We start from the raw sequence: 26,156 nt of genomic DNA, 5'->3' as shown, positions 1-26,156 counted from the left end.
AGGCTCTTATTTAACTGCTATTGTACTCCACTCTAGATTAAGGATTTGGGCATGGCACCAAGCGATTATCTACACATGATTAGATCAATGTATACATGGGGGCTGGCATTTGTTTGCCTAAGGTAGTAGAGAGATATATTTATAACAACCATACGTAATGCTGTTGGTTTTTCTTTCTTTCTCAATGTTGCATTTTACAATTGCAGAAATCCTTCGACTTTTTTTAATTACAGCCTCCCGCTTAAGAACAATGCGATTTGCACTTCCAAAGAGGTGGTTTATCCCATCTCATCCTTTTTTTTATTTTTATTTTTTTAAACTCATATTAACAAGGGTTTTAAACCAATGCTTCAATCCTAAAGCTGCTAGAGCACCCGTGGCTGTGTGATGGGTCTTCAGTCGCCATAATGTTTTTTTTCTACTGCATGGGCACAGACGAACGGCTTCACAGCTTCGATACAGCCGCTGTGCCATCATTACTGCAGCGCCTTGGAAAGATTATACACTGTATATATATATAGATGTAGTACATATGGCATCATATTCCCTATAGTGCCACTGAAAAATAGTTCAGGAACATAATACATTCCCTTGATATACTGTGTGTCTGTATTGGGGGTAGGGTGATGTGAAACTTCCTTTTTTCCTGTTTTTTTTTTAGTATCCAGCAGTTCACACCCATGCGGAGTGCATCCGTGATGTCACAGTTCTGTAGATCTATTGCATGCATCATATCCTTTCCTTATATGTTTTTATAAACCGGACTGGCTCTGTAAGGGTAGAGCTATGCTGATACCTATAGGTATAAGGTTTCTATATATATATGGCTTTAGATAGGAGTCTCATCATTAGATGTGATGTCAGCATCAAATGTGGACTTTTTCCAGACACTGCTATGAAAATCAATAGGGTTGTTCAGCAGGCGGATTGCAAAGGGAAGGCAGTGCAATTATTCTTGCACTGCGATGCTCCTTTTCCCTGTCTTGCTCTGCTAGTCTGGTGATAACAATACAAAACTGCAGACTTCAGAAACAGAAAACAGTGAGCAAGATTTTCATACTGTAGGTTTGATTAAAGATCTCCGTTCATACCTCCTGGGGTCATTCTACTGCTGGGAGTTCTATGTTCTTTTTAGTCATCGCTCCAAATAAAAAAAGGCTGTATTTTCAACAGAAAATGATCAATAGAACTCAATGGAAGATTGAAATAGGTTTTGGAGATTCTTTTATTTATGTTCTTTTATTTTATTAGAAATATATATTATATATTTTAAAAAGACTGTATTTTTTTTTGCAGTTATCGTGGATTTCATGATTTCTGTGAAATGTACCCGTTGCTGTGTAATATGTAGTTTCCTGTGACAATTCCCATTTCTGAAAGAATAGTGTAAATATAATTTTTTTTCTTATTTAAAAATAAATACAGCACTGTTTGTCTTATTGACACGCTCCCTGTCACACTGCATTTAGGAACCTGGCAGCCGGTTTAGTTTGCTTCCGGTAAATGATTGCACACACACTGCATAGATTTCTTTAGAATGTCTTCAACGAAAAAGACACCAGCTGCATCAAAGATGGGAAATATTTCTGCTAAAGACCTCGCTCTGTCCAGTATAACAAGGGGGACATTTCACGCGTCTGCTGTCATTTTTACATTTATTTAGGCTTTTATTTTGTTTGATAATTCAGTGGTGATAATAGAATGTCTTTAAAAGGTGGACATAAAAAAAAAAAATCTACAATTTAGCATTCACTGTTTTTCATGTAAGCATTTCAATTTTCAGGAACATTGATAATATTCAGAAAATGATAAATTATGAATGTGACAACGCTATATTTTCTGCTTCAATAAATATGACGTCTAGTTTTGCGTCTTCACTAGGGAATCAAAATAATAATTATTTTACTTGCAATAAAACCAGGCTTTGAAGAAATTGTTACAATTACACAACGACACCATGTTAATTGGAATTTGATGATGTTGATATTGAGTTTCATCATTAGAGACGAATCCAATTATTCTTTAATTTTGCTGCACAATTGATTTCATCCCAGGGAGCAAAAAAAAGGATGTACAGCCCGAGAGGCAGAGAAAAAAAACCCCCCAAAAAAACAGGTAAATGAACAAATGGGGCAGCAGTGTGGAGTAGTGGTTAGGGCTCTGGACTCTTAACCAGAAGGTCGTGGGTTCAATCCCAGGTGGGGGACACTGCTGCTGTACCCTTGAGCAAGGTACTTTACCTAGATTGCTCCAGTAAAAACCCAACTGTATAAATGGGTCATTGTATGTAAAAATAATGTGATTTCTTGTAACAATTGTAAGTCGCCCTGGATAAGGGAGTCTGGTAAGAAATAAATAATAATAATAATCACATTGCTGTGCTTTTTTTTTTTTTTTTATGTATTTTGAATTTATACTCCTGACTGCACAGCAGCACTGCCATCTACTGGCCATTTGCAAGACTTCACCAACACAACAGATGCAAACCTAGGTATTCCCTTATAAAAGTTGCATTTCTTGTGGGTTTTATGTGGTTAACCATTGTTTTTACTGTGCTTTATCATTCCCCGTGCTTGCTTGTACTGTAGCTTTGCTTTCACTGTGCTGTGCGTTACTAAACGTTCCTATTAATTTACCACAGTTTGTCACAATTTGGTATGGTAAGGGGTAACACTTTTAAATAATGTCCGCCAATTCATAATTAATTGCGGTTTGATACCACAACATGTCAATATCTTATGCACTCTCATATTCTTTTAAATGTTATACTTAAGTTTTTTTTTTTTCAATAGATGACATTTTAAATTTCCAATTATTTTAACTTCGGCGTCTTGTTTAACCCTTCCAGTGTAACGAAGCCCAAACATTTGTCTGCTTCAAGACGAGTCTTTACCTTTTGCTGTTGGAAGTTTCCATTTCAGTGTTTTCAAACCATCAAAGCAGGAAGCAGTTCATGTGCGTTCAGTCTCTTGGCTTTCTTCTCCTTCGTCGATACAGTCTCTCCAGATCCCCAGCTGTTTTTATACTCTTAAAGCCCCGGTCACCTGTTTGCATTGCCGTCCTTTATAGGTGCTTTTTGTATGTGCCAAAATAAGCCAAGTTGATCATTAAAAAAAAAAGTCAGAGCTCAGTTGGCGACGAAAAGGACGAAGTTTTTCAGCAGTGACTTTAATTACCCTTCTACGTTCTTTTCTACTTAGTTGGCCCCTGGACACAACACTGGACTTTTATATAATTTGTGAAAGGGCAGCTAAAACCGAGGCCCATAAGTGACTCTGCCGCAGCAGTTGTTTCTGCAGAGTCACTTTTTATCGAGATAAGTCGCTTTGGATAAAAACGACTGCTAAATGACTAACACAGTGGAGGGCAACGATATGAAAATGGTATCGCTATTGTGCACGTATTTCGATATCGATAATAATGAAGTCTTCCAAAACACAGAAAAATATAACACAATTTCAATATCAAACATATATATATATATATATATATATATATATATATATATATATATATATTCTAGCTGCTCTGCTTATGAATGCTGACTCACGACACCTCTAAACGTATTAAGCGCGGTGTCATGCCAATGTGTTGTAATGTTTTAAAAGTACATCTCATTTACAATACCGAAAGTTCACATTTAAAAAATACATTAACAACAAATCACACAGACAAAATGCAATGAACGCTTGCGCATATCTCAAAATAATGCCAGTAGTGCTTAATGCAGCACATTGTCAGTCTCATAGGATATGAGACTGACAATGATTTGGTATGTATATCTTAATATTAAATAAACTTGATTATACTGCGTTTGTATTTTTTAGCAGTAATAGCAATAAAAGGTATGTCTGTGATTTTTTTTTTTTAATCCCACGATATGGCGATTAATTATTATCGATATCGTTATCATGTAGTGGTTCCCAATTAATAATATGACCTTGGGAATACACACCTAGTAGCTAAGAAGCGAACTAGTGAATATGTGAGTATGCAAATAATTTAGAGTAGTGGGATGGCATTAACCAGTTGCACAGGGCAGCAGTGTGGAGTAGTGGTTAGGGCTCTGGACTCTTGACCAGAGGGTCGTGGGTTCAATCCCAGGTGGGGACACTGCTGCTGTACCCTTGAGCAAGGTACTTTACCTAGATTGCTCCTGCTGCTGTACCCTTGAGCAAGGTACTTTACCTAGATTGCTCCAATAAAAACCCAACTGTGTAAACGGGTAATTGTATGTAAAAATAATGTGATATCTTGTAACAATTGTAAGTCGCCCTGGATAAGGGCGTCTGCTAAGAAATAAACAATACAATCAATTGAGGGATTCTGTGCCATCATAACTCACAAGAGCATGTGCTCGCATCAGAACACTGAATTATGCTGTGATGTCAGAACACTGAATTATAAAGAAAAAAAAACACAAATAAAGAGAATTACAGATTTTTAATAGTCCTGCTACAGTTTGTTAATCATACAAGATTCACGGTAGCCATTAACAGAATAAAAGTTGTGTTTTTTTTTTTTTAAGTTTTGCACACAATAACCCTAACGTGTGCCCCGAGTGATACATTAAATAAGTGTGGGGTGGTTGTACAGTATAGGAAAAAAATGGAATATAAGTCATATTAATAGTTCCAGTTGCTGTTAATATTTAATGTGTTTTTTGGGGGGTGAAATGAACACTCGATGCACAAGATTTAGTTCAAATCAGCATTTAAGAGTGCTTTGAGTTTTAAAAACCTGTTCGTTTAAAGGTGTTCCTTTGCTCGTAAAACTGGCCAATGCTCCACCTGCTTCAGCACGTCTCCAACCAAAGAACGAGAAAGCTGTGGAACAGGGGTCGAAGTTCAGGATTAGATGAGCTTGGTCTGGGGTTGGCATGACTGTGCCAGTAAGGATCAACTTGCTGACCAGTCACAGGCTTCACATTGATTGTTGCTGGCTATCAACCATCCACAAAGTGCTTTTATCCAAATTCCTTCAGAGCAGTTCTAGAGATGGACTGAGGGACTGCATGTTTGTTTCAAGGTGGCTAGTTCGCAGGGGGAGCCCTCCTCTCTGCTCTCTCTACGTGCCCTCCTCCCTCTCTCTCTCCTGGGTCAGCAGGACCCGGTGTCACTCCTTTTCTCTGTCTCAGGAATGGGCTCCAGCGCCGGCCGCGTGCGGAGCAGGTCAGGGGAGGCACAGCTGCTGCTCAGACCACAGGACTGCGCAGCGTAGTGAATCTGCCGCAGGGTGTCCAGGGCCTCGTGCTTGGCGTGTTTCAGCAGGTCCGCTTGGCCCTGCAGGGGAAAGAAGATACATGATACTGTGCTGGGATATCAGTACACCTGTCCTCAGGTACCTTTTTACAGCAGGACTACATTTACCAGAATGCATTGGGTTGTGAGTTGAAAAGCCTGAACTGTCCTAGTGTACATGGAGTCATATGGTAACCCTATCTAGGCTTTAAAAAAAAAAAGTGCTGAAAAAAGACATCCAAAGATATATACTTTTTTAGAAGCCTGTATTAAAATATCAGTTTAATTTCATATAACAAAAAAGATGCAAGTATAGTGGCAAGCAGGCTGTCAAAGCAGAACCCATATAAACAAACTAGAATGTCAACAATGCCTGATTCTGATGGAATTCACCTGGGTTTTCATTTCATTTTTTTTTATTTAATGCAGATTGAAGTATAATCTCATCCCCATTCAGTCCACTACTCTATTTGAGATTTCCTGTCTTTCATAACTTCTGTCACTAGGTGTCAGCATTGGAGTTTTAAAAAAAAGACAGAAAGGATACTTGCCAGCAATACATACTGCATCAGAGCTGATCCCAAAACAGCTAATAAAATGCTACAAGAATTTCCAGATAACTTACCGTCATGATAAAGGGCAGCTGAATGGGGAGGAAGGTCTATAGTGATATGATGTTTGGGGCTACATTGCTTTGGTCTGTGATGTTACCTACTGGTCTGAACCTGGGTATGAATCTCAGTTCATCTGAAACTTCAATTACACTTCTGAGGTCACATTGATGAGATACTAAGGGGTTTATTAGATTAGTGTGTACCCTTCCAAGATAAAGCACGAATTTTGCTTTTCTCAGTGTGATTCCCCAGTCATGCAAATTGCCCAGCAGATATAGGTTTGTCAAATCAGCCCCTATTTAAAAGCTCTAACTAAAAATGATTCTGAATGCTCTGATGACAACCTAAACTGGTATAAAAGGGTCAGATCTACTGCAGGGATGGAAATAAGATCTCCATTGCATAGCAGTTTGATCCATTCCTGGTTTTACTCAGGAGTTTCTTACCTATGCACTGTGGCTCATCAAGCTCTTAGTAAAACCTGGAATGGGTGAAACTGCTATGCAATTGGAGTCATATTTCCATTCCTGTGCTAAATAAATGGGTGTCAGTTGTATAATCCGCCACATTCGGAATAACTGGTGAATCTAAATAACACAAGAAGACTTTCCTGCTTATGGGTATCGTAACTAAATAAATAAATACACATCGCTTCCCTCTGCAGCGACCCCGAGCAGCGATTTCTGCAGTCAGCAATACATCTTTCTGTAAACTATACTTCCAGACACAATGCTGGATTAGCATCAGCCTATTTGCTGTTCACAATAGGATTTCACGCTCCACCTGCGCTCTAAATAGCTGGCTTTGCTGCAGGGGTGCGATGGAGCTGTGTGCCATCGCTGGCTTTATGACAAGATGTGCTTTAGATCGCTTAGGAATAGGACAAGCTCCTGTTCCTTAGAAATATAATTTGCTTGTATTGTATAATAGTCCTTAGAAGCCATTTATTCAGGATGCAGGGCTGGAAATAAGCCCCCTATTGCGTAGCAGTTTCACCCATTCCAGGTTTTAATATGAGCTTGATCAGCCACAGTGTATGGACAAGCAGCTCAGGTGTGTCATCTGGAACGCATAGTGAAACACCTCACAATCCCACTACACAAGTCGGCAAACATTCACAGTCTCTTTACAGCAAACAGTTAGGTTTCCATTTTTTTTTTCTTCTGTAATAGCATAATGTCAAAAAATGCATCAAAAAAAAACGTAATTTGAGAAATCGAGATCCAGAGATTTTATTTTTAGATTTTATATTTCCATATCGTCAATTAACCACTGACATTTTGTGCACAGTGACTACTTATATATATATATATATATATATATATATATATATATATATATATATATATATATATATATATTGTAAACAAACCCAACACACTGAATGGAGTTTTTAAGCGCTGACGCGCTATTTTTAATTACACAAAAACAAACAGAACAGAAACAAAAACCTAACTCTGCTTTGGAGCGCTAGCTACACAGGGTATTTCCTGAACTCACTCGCAGGACGGCTAAGCCGTTTACATGGCACCTCAAAACAAAACACTCTGTTAACACAGCACTTAATTTTTCCTCGACTGCTCGGACGCAGAGCACCACACTCCTTATATATATATATATATAGTCCTTCTGCATAATTATAATGGTCTAGTACAAAGCTATTGCATTAGAGTAATTAAGGATTGTAATTACTATATATATATATATATATATATATATATATATATATATATATATATATAACAATTGTCAAAAGAGCAAAGATGTAATTTCCTTGTCAAAAAAGAAAAGGTAATTTTCTCTTCATACTCCAACTGAAGTGCTAATAAGAGCTGCTTCAATCACTTATAAATAGAACAATAATTCTTAATAGGCTTCTTCTGGTCCTTAGACATCTCTATGGACGAAATATCAGCAGATCGCATTTGTTTAAGAGCCCTTAAAATCCATTAACACAGGCTGTGATTTGAGTTCTGAATACTCTACTGAATAATAATGGCTTGCGATAAGAACGAGGTTAGCAGTGCTGGCTGTATTGATTAGCTTTCAAGAACAGGCTAACAGTAACCTGAACAGTCAGACTATGAAGATGAACTACACTGCTAACCTATGTTTGCCTTCCAGAGTTTTATTTTTTTTTGTTTGTTTTAGCACGGTAATGGGATTCGCTCCACCTTCTGAAAGCCAGCGGGAAAATATTTTTCTTTTTTTACTCTCCTTGTTCTAAACATTGACGGCCGCACACCGCTGGGGAGAACTTAATATTCCAACCATTCCCCGGGCTTTAGTTCTCCCAGTCTGCAAAAACCGGCAATCTAAATCCTTTGCGGCAGTTTATTACGTTTTAACCCTGATTTCACTTGTTACAAATTATTGAATGAAATGTCAAATACAGTGTTTCAGCTGCGCTCTCTCTCTCTCTCTCTCTCTCTCTCTCTCTCTCTCTCTCTCTCTCTCTCTCTCTCTCTCGTCAATAAATCCATTCATTAATGTGTGTGGCTTTCAAAACAAGAAAAGCTGTCCTTCCCCCACCTTTACAAACGAGTACCAATCAATGGCAATTAACTTGAATTTTCCTCTCGACCTGGGCGCTGACAGTTCTCCCGCAGTATTGCTGTACTCAGGCAATTAAATATATTTTTATTGTCAGTTTACGGGCTCAGTACGGCAGTAAAAATGTCAGCGCCATGGACGAATGGAAAATAATCTTCCAATCGGCTTTTAAAACACTCAGTGCGGACAGTTAACTGTCATTGAGTTGTACTCGTTGTAAAGGTGAGGGAAGGACCGCGTTTCTCGTTTTGAAATCGACACGCTAATGAATGGAATTTTTTTTTTTTTTTTTTTTAATACCCGCCGATTTAAATACTTCTTAAAGGCAATTACGATAACGAGTGTCAGCACACCTCCAGTAACTGGAACCTGCCCTGGTTTATAAAACACACCTTCAATACTGTGATGTTCCAGGCAAAGCTCTCCATGGCTTTCTGCATCTTCGTTCCCTTCAGCCCCTCCTTAGCTCCTATCCTATGCAAATCTTCATGGAAATCCATTCCTGTGACAAACATGAGAAAGGGGCGGTTAGAAACAGCAACAGAATTCTTTCGAAGGCACGAGGATGACGCTCCGACCCGTCAGTTAGGCAAGGAGGACTGTCAGCCAAGGCATTTATCAGTTCACAGACTAAACAAACCATATGAAGCATATACAGTCCAGTCCAGATCTAGTCCAGTTCACGTTTTTACTCCAAGCTGACAGTTCATTTAACCTGCTGAGAGGCAATTAATTAATTTAGGACCTGGCTGGTATAAAGACCAGGAGTGGAATCGATCTTGAAGGCCAGAATTGAGTACCACTGCACTAAGGGTTTGACAAAGACATTGAAACACCTGCCATAACACTGTCAACAGTGTGTACCACCCCGCAGTCTGGAGAATGGCCCACAGATTCATCACCACTTTTTGAGTTTCCTGTGAAGTCATATCCACAAGCGCCAGCCAAGCGAGATCTTAAAACCGTGTTTAGCAGTCCTTTAAATGGGCATCTGTCATGATGTGTTTTTTTTTTTTTTTAATGATAATTGAGAATTTGGTTAAATGAACTGAGACAAGCCTGCTGCCAAGTCTCAAACAAAGCAGTGTTACAAACCCTACAGGCAAACTCTGTCTCATTCTGTTGCTTAGGGCAAGGATGTACTGTAGATACTAATCCTGCCTATGTTCAGGGTTCTTTGTGATTGTAATACAGTGGCCTTTTCATGTGGTCTGACTCATTCTCTTTGTTCCTGCGTTGAGAGCTGTGGAGCGCTAAGCAGGTCAGGACATTGGCCTCCTCTGAGTGTAATGGGGAGAATGTTTATGAGATACATTGACGTTATTTCTGCTCTAAATAAGCAGGCACTCATGGCAACCCTGTTTTAAATAATGCACCTACTGCACTGGCTAAATGAGTAAAAATGAAAATTCAGTGTGGAGACAGGCCGACGTCAAGCATTCTGCGCTGGTGTGCAGGGTTGGACCGGGCATATAATGAACCCAATTTATGCATGAAATATAGGAAATGGCTGAAAACAAAAAGTAGGGGAAGGTACATGTTTCATTGCTTTATATGGGGGCCAAAAAATGGCATCCTCATATGAGGTCATCATGCATCATGCAAAAAAATCTAAACTTTTTACAAAATTACAGAAAAAAAAAAAAAATTCACTTATTCTACCGGCACTGGAAATCAGCCAAGACAAGATCTCAAAACGGCAGTTCTAGTGCTTTCACAATACCATTAAAATGTGGCGGGGTTTTCCAGCATTTGGTTTTTAATCAGATTAGAAAAGCATTAACTATCATTATTTCTTTATTACATTCTCCCTGCAAAATCAATATGCTGATGAACTCTACTTCGCTCTGTCTGCGTGAGTCAATTCTAAACTGAAAACGAAAAGGAAAATTTAATAAAAGTTTAATTAAAAGGAAACCAGTGTGGTTTTTAAATGCTCCAATTGTAAGGTTCCATGAATTAAAAACACAACTGCTATTCTGCCATCTCTTTCCACTTAAATCTATTCTACCTTTCCATCAGTGGGGATATATATATATATTATATATATTTATTTACAGAAAGAAATACAATATGAACAGTTAGAGGTTATATTATTATTATTATTATTATTATTATTATTATTATTATTATTATTATTATTATTATTATTATAACCTTGTAAACAAGCCCTATTTATAATATTTTAACCATGTAATGCCCAAGCATTTTAAAAATGAGAACAGCGACTTTATTTATGTAACTAGATTCTGTTTCTTATACAAAACACATTTTTTCCCCCTGCCCGGGAACTCATAGTATACTGCATATGAAACAGTCTGGCTGGTGAGGCTGGATTTTAAAAATAACAGAGGGGTGGCTAAGCACACAAAAGCAACAGTAACAATATAGCTATAAAAATGGTTGTATTTCAATCTGCAGCTTTTTATGGTCCGATAGACCCCAGGATCGTGACCCGCGAATGGGGGTGTCCCCCCCCACCACCACCACAACGCAGGGTTATGAAAACACTGCACTCAAGTCACAGGGAAAAGGACAAATTGCTTGATGTGATGTGCTTTGATCTCGAGCATCTCCTTGGTAACAGGCATTTAGTGGAAGGCACACATTAATGCTGACAAGGGAGTTGGAGCCAAGAGGTGCAGGCAAAAACAAAACCAGCATCACGATTTCCTCGCCCACTAACTCCTACAGCTGCTATTTATAGGGCCCTCCGCTTTCATAACAGTTTGCAATATAAATACGTTTCAGTATCTTTATCTGTAGCTTTATTATAACACTCCCCTTTTAAGGCATTATTGATTACCTTTGACGCACATATCAAGATTCTACAGAAAAGGAATGCTTCCTGCAGTCATGTTAAAGTCTACGCTAAAATATGTGCTGGTTAGCCTGTTGTCTTAAAACCTATATTATAATAATAATAATAATAATAATAATAATAATAATAATACCTTTCATATTAGTTAAAAAGAGATGCAATATAAATATAAATAATTGTCTTAACAGTTTTATTACATCATAAGTAGTGTTAGAAATGTTGGCCAATCAGGCTTCTTGCTTGGGTACTGCGTTCTATCTGAAGAAACTTTGTTACGGGTTCAATTGCAGGTCAGTCCACGCGGCAGGGACTACACTGTGCATCTGTGCATCTGTGCATCTGTGCATTGTAATCTGCCAGTCTTACACTGCATGCCATTTGGAGCATGAAGAAGCACCCTTGCTTTCAGTGTCACAGCAAGGTAAGCGGGTTGTTTTAGAATATTGCAATCGTCACACAGGTAATCTAGGGCAAGACCGTATGCGATTGGGTGCATATGCAGCAGCTGCTTGGACTATATTACTCAATAAATGCAGGCCCTACAGCGTCAATAACCCATGCTTCCCAAAGCCCACATTTTTCTCAATCAATTAAATTTAAATTTGACAGTGTAAAAACATGCCCATTCCAGCTGACAACCTCAGACAATTTCTACCCTGCAGCTCCTCTTTACCGCCAATGGAAAATCTAATCATTTCATTTTTTCAAGAGACGAGAGAAAGACAGCACAAAGCATCTCAACAGTTTCTTTACATTTGTGTTAGTAATCAACATAACAGTGCGTTGGCAGCAATGCACAATTCAAATGCTAAACAAGAAATGCAGATAATGACACAGCCGCAACATTTCTCATCGTGTCAGAGAGCGGGAGGATAATAACAGCACACACAGACACACACGCACATGTACACACGCGCACACACACACTGCAACCACCTTAACCTTGTTTTTGATTAATCCAGGGTGAATTTTGAAAAGTAAATGAAATGAAAAGTTGCATTCATTTTGCCCTGGTGCCAGCTAAAACAAAGTAGTGCATCGCTCCCAAATCAGAAACAAGGTCTTTAATGTTCCTGTCTGGCGAGCTATCAGCTCGGAGAAATCCCCCTAGGTGCATGGTGTTTAAATAATTCATGACAACGCTCTACCAGCAACAGCAATGCTCCTAGTAGCGCCTAATTTTGTTGCATCAATCAGTCATCTAAACCAAGCTGACACAAACCTGTTCTTAGCCTCAGGGAGATTGGCTCAGCAAACTTACAGCATTAAAAAGAGTTTGTTCAAATTTGGGCAAGGACTCAGACAAAAATGAAATCCTCAAGAACTTTTGCACAGGAAAACCCATAACAAGTTCCACCTTGACCTGGTGTCAAGTTTGTTCCCTTGCAGCTGTGACACGTACGTAAATTCTCGTAGGCACATAGTTACCACGCTTTGATTTAATTTGCTTCTCTTTAACATCTGTTCCAAACCCGTGTGTTTCCACTGCTGGTAATGCTGCGGTGTGCTTCTGGCTTGGGATCCTCAATGGGTATTGTTATGAACTCCGATGGGAGCGGCGTGCTTTCTGTGAGGCACGGCTACGCGCGGGGCAGCGTTGCACTTACCAGTCCTCTGAGTCTGCATGATCTTGGCATAGACAGCGTCCGCGGATTCGATCAGAGTCCGGCTGGTCTGAGTCATCTGCGTGGAAACACGAAGCAAGGCTCAGGAAACTGCATTGTAAAATCAGACACTTCCAGAAATAGTGCTACCCACTTTAACCACAATATCTCAAGGTCAGCGGGAACAATAGAGGCTAATCTGGATCTTAAAAAAAAAAAAATTATATATATATATATATATATATATATATATATATATATAGTTTGTTTTTTGTCTTTTAAGAAAATGATCCATCATTAAAAGAGTATTTGATCCTATTATGCATCATACAAGAAGCCCATCAAGATTGCAATACATATTGTAGTGTGACATATATGTATCATTACAGCCCCACTTCTAATTAGGGTTAAATTGCTTAAGTAAATTGGGAAACACATGAATGTGATGTAAAACTAGGAATTTTGAGACAAAGGAATTATATTTTACTTAAAAAAAAAAAAAAAAAAAAACTTGAATACTGAAAACAGTTGTTCTTTTCACTGGATAGAAGTATCCTTTTGATCCTTTTAAATGCATCTCCTCCCTTGGCCTTGCGGTATTTGACAAGATCGGTAGAACAGAAAGCTGATCTATATTTAACCAGCGCCACGGACTGATGTCACAGGCTTGGAAGATGAGCTCATTTGCAAAGAGAGGAAGACGAGAGAGCGTGACAGGAAGTCAACACAAAGGGGCCTCCGCCATAGGTCAAAGCCCCTGCCTGTCATCCAGAATGCCTCGCTTCTCTTCCTAATTTTCCTTGTCAGCGAGCTGCCAGCCTCCTAATTGGACATGATGGATGACACGCACTTTAGACTAAAAACAAAAGAAAACTAGAATAAAATCGCATAAGGAGCCCTTGGTTCTCCTTGATTTGATTAAGAATTAAGTCAGACGGGGGAAGGGATGAGATGGGTCAGTACGATTATTATATCAGATGCCTTCCAAGCAGAGATAAAAAGTAAGTTAATGTCACAGTACATTTAATGCCGTGCTGCAGTTAACGCACTGAACAACGATCCAAATAATTGGGAACTTTAAGGCAATCGGAATGGTACTTACTGCTTTCATTCCCATCAAGCTGCATGAGAGGCCACTCCGCACGAAATGAAATGTATTCTAGCAGCGTCATTCATTTCAATGGGGCTTGACACTTCTAGCTGAAAATGACTTGGTGGGCGAGATTCGCTCTCATGTGCAAGAGCTGTTCCACCGCATCCCCATGGGATTTTGTAGCAAAAGAGACTATGTGCATGCAACCTTTTCAAAAAGACGTGATTCGCCCTGGTTATACCCTGATCGCCATGATGAATCTGCAGTCACTTTGTAGCTTTGGGGGGATTCATACCTTCCAGTGTCTCATTTCAAAACATTAAAAACGCTCAATTCGACGGTGCAACTGAAAAATAAACTAATACCTCGTTCCCATGTTCCATGCATCACTGAAACTTCATTTCACTGGCTAGCAGCCTTGGCTCCCTTACCGTCTCATAGGCGGTGAGTACCTTACGAAGCAGCTCAGGGATTGGTCCCTGTATCTCCATAGCTGGATAGTGCCCACTCAGGTTCAGAGTCACCAGCACGGTGTTGTCACTGTTCAGCAGCCAGGTCGACACAGTCAGAATGCACTGCTTCATGTTGGCAGCAGGGGTCAGGCCACACAGCTCCTTGAAGGAGACCATGGCGTTCTGTAAAAACGAGGGTAGGGAAACATGGTCTTACAACACGATAAGGAACAGAGGAAAAGTTCTTAACGATGAATCATTATTGGCGGTGTCGTGTTTCTGAAAGAAAGGATAAGCATCGTTACCATGCCATCTTGTTCATCTTTCATCCTGTGTACAGCCTACTTGTCCCCTGGATTGGTCTATAAAGAGATGGGGATGTTTAACATTCCAAAGCCGTGTTTAAATTCGGAGACTTGAATTCAGAGCAGTGGTGTGGCTTAGTTCAAAAAAAAAAAAAAAACAGAAAACCGGAAGAGAGGGGCTATTGTGCTAATTTCATTATCAACCTACCCTAATACAGTACAAGACAAGACAAGACAAGAATCCTTTCACCTTCTGTTGCCTGGGGTATGTTCTCAATGCACAATGCATTTGCTTCAGATACTGGGAAAGCATTGAGAGAACACTGTTTGGATTGAAACCAAAATACAAACATTGCAAAAGCATCATTTTATATAAATTATTTCAATTGTGTTTAACTTTAAGCAACATTTATGCAACTAGTATATTTACTAAAACAGATCAGATTTTTATGGGGTTTTTTTAAGGTTTACGAGATTAGTGTTAAGATACTTCAAGGCATTTTTTCAAGAGACAATCAAACAAATTCATTTGCAACGCACAATAAATCGAAACAATTGCACTCAATTACTATAGCACCGCATATGAAGGTACAGCAACGCAAGACAGACAGCGAATTCCTGATCGATTCTAGAGCATCGTGACACAGTGCTGCAGAGATGAATCCGTCTGCTACTTCCTTAAACAAGTTGAGTCGCACAGCTTTGTTTCATTTTCAGTTTGATTAATTGCAGCTTGGTTTTGGCTGCATTCAGATGGCTTGAATCCCAGGAACTGATCAATAGGACAAAACAAGTTACAAAACATCTATTTAAATGCAAATTCGAAAACGATAATACTTCCCAGCTGCCTGTAGCTTAGCAGTGCATTATGTCATTATTATGTTGAGTCTAGCAGTCCTTACGGATCAATATTCACCTAATGGTGCTTGTTTCTGATTGGCCGAGACTTGATTTGACAACACACGCATCTACATGCCTTGTGTTTTATATGTTATGCTCCAATTCCCAATTCAATTATTTCAGGCAGGAGAAGGAATGGACCAAACTTTACCTCCCGAGTCATTTTTTTTTTTTTTTTTTTAATTAAAAATCCTGTTTTATGAACAAAAGAAGGTTTGATGATCACAGAGCATTTCTAGAATGTTGTTAAACAAACCGAGAACAGTCATTTAAATTTATCAAAACAGACTTTGAAATGAGTTCCAACTTTGCCAACAGGGACCTCAGAACTATTTGAGATGGAGCATTCAAGCCAGGCAAGGTGCAGCACAGTGACATTCTAGTCTTGGGATTGGTGGGACCACTGGTTTGGTGAGATGAGTATGTTATCATGTTTTGAGTGCTGTACCTTGGCGTGACTGTGTCTCACCTTGGGCCTGTTTCTGAACTACACAACCTGGTCCGGGGAAACACAACATCATACCTTTAGAAGACTCACCAATCCTTATCAATCTAAGGGGGCCCTTGCCAGAATGCTCCCAATGTGTGGAAGTGTTTATCAGAAGCAGCTTTACTGACAGCAAGCCAGTTCAAACTTGCTGACCTCCATTATGCTTGTTTATAAAGCTCTTCTGCAAACGACTGGATTCATTTCCAGAGTGGCAGCACATCGCCCATGGGAAGCAGCTCTTGTGAGAGGAACTGACTTTATATTCACAGCTCCTCCAGCACGCCGTTTCATTATCACTGATCTTTAATACACCACTGGAGAATGATGTGGCCTAGTGGCAAGTGTCTATCCCTGGCAACAATTACACCCCCTTCAGTCACTGCATGCATAACTGTACCACGTTATGTTTCCTATCTATGTATCTATTTTATAATGCATGATGTTTTTATTTTTTTTATTTTTTTTAAAAGTTATGGCAGGGCAACTTCTCGAACTCCACAGAATTCACACAAAACTGTTTTAAAATGTCTACAAAACGTAATTTTAAAATTGCCTGTCCATTCAGAAGTACGTATATGTACTTGTGCCCTCTGGTCAGTTTTAGTGTTCCACCCTATGCAGCTTGCATTTAAAATTTTAACGCTGGTAACATACTGGTACATAGTTCCGTCCATCTCCAGTTCTGGATCCAAGTATTGCTGGGCCAAATTGAAGGTGAAGAGGTTATAGCTTCTCTGTATCTTTCTCTCCCGATCTGTAAGCTGGGTCATTGTAACTTGAACATGTCTTCCTCTTTCTATTCAAATCATCTGACAAAGCAGCCTATCAGCTTCTATTTCCCCTCTACACAGATGTAGAGTGGGTGGGACCAACAGATTTAAAGGGTCACATTGTCAAAATGGTTTGAATGCATTCATTATTGTTGATTATTACCTGTCAAATATTGAGTTAGGGACTTGGTTTCTGATTGCAGTTTGATCAAACTTTTGTTACAAGAGCGTTCTGTAAGATATTGGTCGAACTATTAATGAAAGTATACATGCTTTTCAAAATGCTGTGGATGCAGGTCACAGCAGCCTCCTTTTTTGTGATATAGAGACTTACAATGAGTGTTATTTATCTAAGGTGAGAGAACCGTATTGGCAAAGAAAAAATGCTTTGTGTAAGATGCATAAGTTAAAAGGTTAATAACCTTATGCATTTTTTTACTACAGTTTTATTGCATTATATACAGAAGCAAAGGTTTTTTTTTTCATTAAATTCTCATATGGTTTTTCATTTGGTTCAGTACTGTAACCTTTTTGGTCTCTCACAAACTTCACAGCAGCTCTGTAAAAAATGTATTGTGTATTGTGAAGGGTATAATGCAGTCAGCTGTTATCCATCCCCCTCACACACACACACACACAAACACACACAAACTGTGTATGGTGGAAATACCCGCTGGCTGTTGGCTGCTGTAATTCTCTCCAGTGGAAATTGGAGAAATGCTGAACATTAAAATTGTCGTTTTTTTTTTTTTATATCAGTTGCGTGACTTATTCTACGTGGAGCTCTGGTTCGTTCCAGATCCACTGCAGGTCTTATGGAGGAAATGAGAGGAGTGGGACGAACAATGAATAATTTACTGCTCAGAATACATCAGTTGGGTTTCTTTGTTTATGAAGACCTGGGGAGGAGGTGTTGAGAAACAATAAAATGACCATCATGTGAAAAATTAGTAAAAGCAACAGAGCTGCCTTTATTGCATGGGAGAATGCTAGATACTCATCTACTGAAAGTCACTTTTCTTTTCAACTGCGTTGCTTCCACCCACCTCTACACTAAAAGAAAAGACATTTCCAATCAAGCACAGAAACGTCTGCATGTCTTTTTATTAATTAGTCATTTAGCAGACGCTTTTATCCAAAGAGACTAGGGGGTGAACTATGCATCATCAACAACTGCTGCTGCTGCAGAGTCACTTCCAATAGGACCTCGTTTGTTTTACCTCTCATCCGAAGGACGGAGCACAAGGAGGTTCAGTGACTTGCTCAGGGTCACAGACAAACACAGTGAGTCAGTGGCTGAGCTGGGATTGAACCTGGAACCTCCTGGTAACAAGCCCCTTTCTTTCACCACTGGACTGACTTTGAACTAGGCGCTTGTGTGGAAACGCCTACCTGCTAGACAAAATATGTTTATATTACGTTCTCCATATAATGTGCTATGAAGCAGCAGAGATGAATGTCACAGTAAAAGTAAAATGATGGACACATGCGTATTGCAAAAACAACACTGCATTCCGGAATGCTCATTGCTTGACGTTTACCAGCACAAACAAAAAGCAGAAAAGTCCCTATCAACCACAGTTAATTTATTTCGTTTTTTTATGGAGCTGCCTGCTCTAATTGCCACTTGATTGAGTGTTTCATAACTAATACCCTTACATTTCTTTGATGTACGGATGCTGACAGCTTGTAAATATAAAGCTGCATCCCTGAGTGATATCGGCCTTTGTCAATGGCATTAAAATTACTACACAGAGAAAACGTTTTGTTCCAGATTTCTGCAGATATTACTCATCTCCTTGTTTGAAGCAGCTTGTTTGAGTACCACTGTTCAAACCCCCTAATTATCTTGTTCTCAGCCGCAGTTGCTTTTTGTACACTGCTAATTGTCTGTTTGTTTTTCATCTGGTGTCCCCATCTCTTGCTTTAGCAGACTGTACCCGAAAATACGTCCCTCCAAAATATCTAAGCCCTGTTATTCTGAAACGGAATTGACACTTTCTGAATTGGAAGACAGATAGATGAATAGATAGATATAATTTTTAACCTTGATACCGGTAGTTTGAGAAGTTTCCCTGCCACAACTTTGAAAAAGCATATGCGTTAAAAATAGATACACTGATAGGAAACTTAATGTGGTACAGTTATGCACGCAGTGACTGAAGGGGATTATTTAACTGGCATGATCATTTAAGTTATCTATCCTAGATCTGTAAAAAAAAAAGTCTACTGGAAGAGTTAAATAAACTTGAAGAAGGATTACCTGCACATTTTCCCGGAGATCAGTAGCCTCTCGAAGTGGCTGCGTGGCTGCCCTAAAGACCTCATCGATGACCTTGATCCCGGTAGTTCTAGTAGACGTATACTCCCGCGCTTTCCTTCCTTTCCGTACCGACAGACCCCGCTTGTGCGCTTTGCCACCTCCTCTCCGATTTGTGATAGCTATGTGGACAAACAGTGTGGTGTTCACCAGGAACTCTCCGGTCAAAGACTGGAGAGGCACATGCCTGTACCCAGGCTGGAGGCATTCAAAGGGGATGGTATACTGTGCGATAAACTCGTCCCCTATGTAGTCATCATCCAGGACTACGAAGCGCAAAGCTGCCAGTTCTGGGAGGTTGATCTGGAACTCAAAACTCTCATCAAAAATCGGATTGTCTCCATTCTGAGTGACGGTTTTAGTCCTTTGCTCCGTGCAGTCGGCTGGGATGCCGTGAATCTCCACGTAGATATAAGGTTCCACTACATCTCCTTTGGCACCGGAGCCCCTAGGTTTGGGTAGGTTTTGACCGCTAATGATTTTCATGTGGAGCAGCTGAGCCGAGACCCCGGGCAGGGAGTCCTTTGCGTTGGCACTGAAGTAGGATACCTCCTCCCTCATGATAGCTGGCCGAAGCACATAGCCACAGTTCCCGTTCTGGCGGAACCAGCCAATGTTGAGATCCATCATCAATCCGTGGGTCTGGTAGTTCATGGCGACCATCTGGCAGCCACATTTCCAGAAGTCCTGGGGGTTCATGTTACTGGCATCAATCCTCATCGGACTTGGGTACACCCTTGAGAGGAACCTCTTATTGTAGCTTACAAAGTCTTCCGGGTATTCGTTGGCGAACCTATTAGCGTCCACCTCATTGTACGAACATATCTCCCAGTATTTCTGGTATCTCTTGGACACCTCAAAGTCTTTAAACTGGACGGACTTGCACAGGGAGACCAGGTCAGAAAGCTCTTTGCAGAGCCTTAGCCTTCCGTTCATCTGGTCCTTATCCTCTTCTCCAAACCTTCTAGACATCTCCACCCCTTCATCTTCGTCAGTGACATCTCCTTCAGAATCGGGGTAGTTTGGGGGAAACTTCTTACCTTTAATGAGGATTTTCCCTTTGAGCTTATTGGGAGAGGGCAAATAATTATCTTCCGTGTCAGGTGGGTCTAGATAGAGTTTATCCCCGAGAATCTTCTTCATGTGTTGAGCCATGACCTTCTGTTGCCGGACTGAGCAGTGCGTCACCAAGCAGAGAATCAATGGGTACTCGGACGCTTCAAACGCATACTGATTGATCACGTCAATAACCTTGCAGAAGGCAACCTGTGATGACACAGAGTGTCCGACGTATATTAGAGGCTCGTTATCTGGACCATCCCACACCACAAGCTCTAAGCTCCGGCATCCCATTTTCAAGGCCCGGATGTAGCCCCTTATATCCGAGGAACCCCAGAAATGGTCCTCCAAGAGGCTGGTGTTGTGGGATGAGTTGATGTAGTAGTGAGACAATGGCTGGGTCATGTCCTGGCAGACCCGCTTGTGCTGGGGATCGAAGATGTGGCACTCCGAAGAGAGGAGGTAGCGGGTGAAGCCATCGATGGAGAGGTAGCCCCTTTCCCTGCCTTCCATGGATGGCTCATACTTGTTGACGATCTCCGCACACATCTCCTCCGTCACCCCTTCCATGCCTTGCTCCACCTCCACGAAGAGCATCAGATCTTTACAGTCCAGATACTCCTTGTTGCTGGAGAACTGCATGAGGAGAAAGAAGATCTCCGGCCTGGTGCACAGCTCACAGTAGGCCTCGGTGAAGATCTCGTTTGTGATGTCCTCTCCGCACCTACCCTGGGATTTCTGCAGCTCCTTAAATTTCAGCTCAATCCTGGAAGCCTTCATTCCTGGGTTCAGCCCTTTGATGATCTGGACAGCCCTAGACAAGACGATCTGGCCATCTTTCTCAAAGTCAGCGACCTCAAACACAGAGGAGATCCAGGAGGTCCTCAGGCTCGTTGGGTTGGCCTCGACAGCGTGCCTCCCATAGGACACGAGATACCTCAGACCCATCACCCAAGTGTTCACGATATCCGCCGAGCTTGCTACCAAGTCCAGGGATTCGTAATTCTCCCCGTATATGATTGAGAAGGCGCACTCGTCAGGAAACTGATCCGAGAGGCCGTTGCTGCGGAGCACGGGGGTCTTCTTGCCAAGCCGCACCTCTTTGATGGTTTTGATCTCCAGCTTGGCTTTCTCAGAGTCCTTTTTGGAGGGCTCCCACCGCAGGTACCTCATGTCCGGGTCCAGGATGAAGTAGCGGTTGTACATCCGGGAGTTGGAGCGCACTTTCTTCATCTCACAGCCCTCCACCATGAAGGACAGGCAGGCCGCCGTGCTGTTGATCTTGCGGTCGTTGGGCATGGAGCTGAAGGAGACCGTCTTCTTCCGCACCTGCCTCTGACGGGACCCGTCCTGCAATCAGAAAAAAAGGATCAAGTTATTGTAACACTCCCGAAAATGATTACACAGAAATATGCATTTTGTAAAGAAAAAAAATGTACATCTTTACAACCGGAGGTAGAAACAGAATACAGTTTTGTGTCACACACAGCCTCAAAAGTAATGTACCGTTGATAAACTGGACTACTGTACTCAATGGGCTGGTGCTGCAAAGACTAAATGCAGAATATTACAGTTAGTATTCTAGCCTTGCTGTGAAGTTATACATCTGAACCAGCACATGGGCAATTTATTACATGGTTGTGACATGTTGCGTTTGAAACTTGGGATTTACTGGTTGTGTTATAAATATTATATGGTGAAATTTTACTTTTAATTTTAGATGTTGCAAAGTTGTGCTAACCCCATCTTATGCACTAAATCCATAGACTAAAAAGCAGGCACATGCCTTTGAACTTATGTGTATGCAGGAAATTGCACCTCTCTGTGTGAAACAGGTTTTACTGACGTGCTATTGATGAGAGGGATCGGATGTAGCAATCCCTGTATCAAAGGGGTCAATACCACAAGACGCTTTATTTTGCCCACTTCCTACAATGTGATAAGAGTCTTTGCATGGCAGTGAACTGGCAACCACAAACTTCCAGCACCTTAACCGCTGTGCAAATGAGCCTGGCTCGTTTGCACAAGCACAGAGGCACAACACTGCTCTGTTTATATGGGTGTGTCCATGAGTATGCTTCTGGTACATTTCAGCAACGTTATGCAAGCTTCACAAAGACCAATTCTGTTCCAGCAATGTCTGGACTCACTCCTTTGAGCTGCCAACAGATCATTATTAAATCCTAAAACAAAATCCAGAAGTAACAAACGCTGACTAGTGAGCTGTGGCCCAGTAGTACAAGACTGTAGTCATCAACCTGAACCCTGAATCGCTTAATTTCATGCACAATGTAAGGAGGAGATTAGTAATTTATGATTACAGCATTTTAGTGCATCATGTGCATAAATTCAGCATTGTAGAATTGCTTTGCAAATAGTCCACCACCTTACTGCACACAAACTCAATCATTCAAACCACATACAATGGGGTTACAGTACAGTCTCTGCCCAGCATGCTCCAATGATCTCTTAGAGAGAGAGAAAGAACTAGAGGGGAATCAATTTATTCAGGCTGCTCAGCATCCCAGAACGCCAGCTAAAAAAAAAAAAAGACACCAGATAGTCAGGCGTTATTCCCTTGGTATTCAGCTGGAATGTATTATGAATTTGCACCCATTATTTAAAAGTGTTCATTTTGACGCAAGTGTAGCTCTTTTCACATGCCAACACGCTCAAGCTCACTTCCTGTACTGCAGTTATTAGGACCCCCACTGAGAGAGGAAGCACGAGGTTAAAGTGGGGTTGTAACACCACAGGAAGTGAACTTTTGAGTCAAGGCGAATGTAACACCAAATCAAAAGGGTAAAAGGAGTTTTCTCAAGCTAAGAAGAAGTTTGAAAATCGCACTTGCTATCAGCCTTGTAAGACATGAGAGACAAAGACTGCTTCCATTTTGAGTAGAGAAAAAAAATCAGTAGTCAAGCTTTCTCTTGCGTGTTTCACAGCCAAATAACAGGAAGTGGTTTTCACATCGAGGCAAATACCAGTGCCTGTCATTTCAATTTGCTGTTTCACACCAGGGCAGATGTTAAAAGCAGACAAAAGTGGCTAGCGAGGTTCCGATAGAAATTGATCGTATTTGGAAAAATATACACTGTACTTGGGGTAGGAAGAAGACCAACACTTCTTTTCAATGCTTTTCATTTGTGTTCGCCCAATTCATTCACCATGGTTAGTGTAGCAAGTGCAGCAGCATCTGTGATATTCATAACATTGTGTTATTCCCCTCTTATAAAAAGGTGCTGATAAGTGAAGAACTAGCACCTCATATAAAAACCCAATACAAACTCTCCCCCAGCTTTTCATCATCACCCTCAGTAGAGTGCAATAACAGTCATAAAAGGTTTGTGAAGAGCATACACAAGGTACAACTCCTAGCAAACTAAGTGAAGTAGAGAAACTATTGCCTTGGTCAGTCCGTACTGCACATGGCATCTGCTATTGTTTCTTCGGTCCCGGCAAGGCTCTGATGTCAACAGCCCAGATGTCTGGAGCCAGATGCTTTTCCTGATACCAATTTGTGGAGAGCCAGGATACAAGAGATCACGCCTGGGGAAGAAAAGCTTCCTGCTTGGACTGAGAGGTTGGAGGGGGAGGGGGGCAGAGAAAAGAGAGAAGTCACCCAACCAGGATCCTATATAGCACTAATGATAAACCAAGGTACTGTAATGCATAATTCAGCATGGGGAAATCATGGTAAACTTCTAAATTAATATTTGCCATTTTACTTTTTTTCTGATATCAGAGATTACGATGTGTTCCGTCATGTCAGGACATTAATTCAAATTAACAGTTGTTATATAGGAAGTCTGTGTGCACCTAAAGCCTTGCACATTTAATATATGGGGCGATTCAAGAGAGGTATGGCAAAAGAAGGAATAATTCAGTTATTCTCATGCGATGCACTAACCATCGCCTACAAATGTGCTTGACTAAATCATTATTAAGAATAAGTTCAGAGATCAAGGAGACATCCTCTCACACACCCCGAAGAGAAAGAGGCAGCTAAAAATAACACTTTCTCTTGGGCTTCGGGCAATCATGAACGCTCGTTTCCTTCACCTCGAAGATCCCACATACCCAACTAAGAGCATTCTCCTTATAGCTCTCAACGCCCAAAACCACAAAGTGTCATCTGCCCTCTCACTGGCACACCGTTTCCATTAAGTTTCACTCTTTTGAAACATCTCTGAAGGTGCAACACAGAAGACCCCACAAACCCAACCCCCATCCCGACTTGACTCTACCTCACTGATATCCCATTACATCCCAATTAGATTCCAAACAGGCAGCCTCTGGTCTGTTTGCTCAATTACAAACAAAAGGATACTTAATCTTCCCTTTGGATAGGAAGACAGGGGGATGACGGGAGAGGGTATTCCGCTCAGGAGGCGGAACAGGACTTAGATTCAAAGGAGGGACAGACATCTCATTAGCCATGTTAGTTTATAAGCTATTCTAACTGATTCTGGGTGCACACGCAAAAGAGCCAGACTTGCCCGCATTCGTGGTTGTAGAGTTTTTAACCTCATCTCATCTCGCCGACAGGGGGACAGGACAGAATCCGTAACCGCAGAGCATCACTCAACACCACCTGTTACACTTACGGATCAGAGAAAGGGAGACTCATATAGTCTCTTAGCAGCCTGTGTGTCGGTGGGGCAGAGGAAGAGAGGTTGAGATACTCATTTACAGCAGCGCCCTAAGTCTGCCCCACTTCCTTCACAATAATCATTTTATTATAACAAATCCGACAGAGAGACAGATGTAATGAAACAAAATGCTAAACAGTCATGTCATAGGCAGTTCCATTTTTTTTTTAATGGACTCAGAGCTCCGAAAAACATTTCAGTAGTCCCCAAATGTCGTCACAAAGTAATCTACTGCATTCCAAATGACTTAATTAGGTTGTAATAGCAGGGTTAGAAGTAAGCTTAATATTTGCAATACCATAGTATAATAAGTGAAATTAAATTAAAAGTTAAGGAAGACGTCACCACCAATAGCTTAGCTAACTCTGGTGTCTGCAGTGCCTTAAAAAAAAATGACGATATTGTCTGAGCAAAATATGATCAAGATATTGTATAAAGGCTTGATACTCATTAGAGCAACTAAAATGAATTAGAAACAACTCAAGCCCCTACATTCAATCTCTAAATGTCTCATTGCATTGGTGATGTTTTAGAACAAAGACCTCTTTGAAGTCTACATCAGTCTACCCAATTAGAAACTCAAACATAGTTCAATAAAAGCTAGATTCAAGAACAGGCATGCAATTCATTATTAATAAATGTGCATATCATGCATGGACCAGGAACAATTTGTTACGAGAGGAATCAGTCCTGCACTTCCTCATGCTATGCAAATGAAGGGTTAAGCACTGCGGTCAGGTGAAGAAGGACAAGCTTGGAGGGGAGCGAGACGGGAGAGCGCAGCGTCCTCCAAAAATGGGACTCCTCAGGGACCCACGTGTGTAGGGCTACGCCAACAAGATAAAGGGACTCGGGAGCAAGCTGTTACCCTGACACCTCGTTCATCACAATTCAATAGAACACCACAGGACTTTTTTTTCATTTATTGGGAACCTTTTCTGCCAAGTCCCATTACTACTATCCTCACCGCTCTGTGTTGGCAGGCAACATTCTAAGTCACCCGAGGCAACATTCAGGACCCATTTTCAGTCAATCAAAATTAATATATTTCAATATCCCATAGCCAAGTTGCCAGGGAAAACTGATTTATAATACTGAATATATGTGGATCCATTACAAGGTGATGCAGTTCACTTCTTGTAAGTCAAGCCTTCCTGTGTATTCAGGTTTTATTGCCTTGCTGAAATATGTTTAAGACTCTTTTTATTTAAAAAAGCCCTCCATGCTAGGTTGTTTCATGTTGAATTAAATTCTGTCTTTCTTGGTTTATTGGTTTAGGCTTG

The 26,156-nt window shown here is 40.7% G+C and overlaps 2 protein-coding genes across 4 annotated transcripts in view; both read right to left on the bottom strand.

The window, feature by feature from the left end:
• LOC117434662 (potassium voltage-gated channel subfamily H member 4-like) overlaps positions 1-3,010 on the bottom strand; it is a 41,490-nt gene extending 38,480 nt beyond the window's left edge. The window contains exon 1 of the mRNA XM_059003138.1: positions 2,894-3,010. The gene's annotated coding sequence lies outside the window, so the exon portion shown is untranslated. The remainder of the gene's footprint in view (positions 1-2,893) is intronic.
• Positions 3,011-4,424: 1,414 nt separating this feature from the next.
• plcl5 (phospholipase C like 5) overlaps positions 4,425-26,156 on the bottom strand; it is a 36,665-nt gene continuing 14,933 nt past the window's right edge. The window contains exons 2-6 of one of the 3 annotated variants that reach the window (XM_059003169.1): positions 19,106-21,571; positions 14,357-14,560; positions 12,836-12,911; positions 8,800-8,909; positions 4,425-5,282 (exon numbers count right to left, since the gene is read on the bottom strand). In XM_059003169.1, the coding sequence (XP_058859152.1) occupies positions 5,100-5,282; positions 8,800-8,909; positions 12,836-12,911; positions 14,357-14,560; positions 19,106-21,571 (3,039 nt within the window). In that variant the 3' untranslated portion in view covers positions 4,425-5,099. Of the gene's footprint in view, positions 5,283-8,799; positions 8,910-12,835; positions 12,912-14,356; positions 14,561-14,682; positions 14,740-19,105; positions 21,572-26,156 lie in introns of those variants that run through there. The other 2 variants (XM_034057892.3, XM_059003170.1) reach the window with 2 other exon arrangements.

This window comes from Acipenser ruthenus, chromosome 28, assembly GCF_902713425.1.
Source record: "Acipenser ruthenus chromosome 28, fAciRut3.2 maternal haplotype, whole genome shotgun sequence".
Lineage (NCBI taxonomy): Eukaryota > Metazoa > Chordata > Actinopteri > Acipenseriformes > Acipenseridae > Acipenser > Acipenser ruthenus.
The sequence above is the reverse complement of the archived record's forward strand: the minus strand, read 5'-3'. Positions and strand labels throughout refer to the sequence as shown.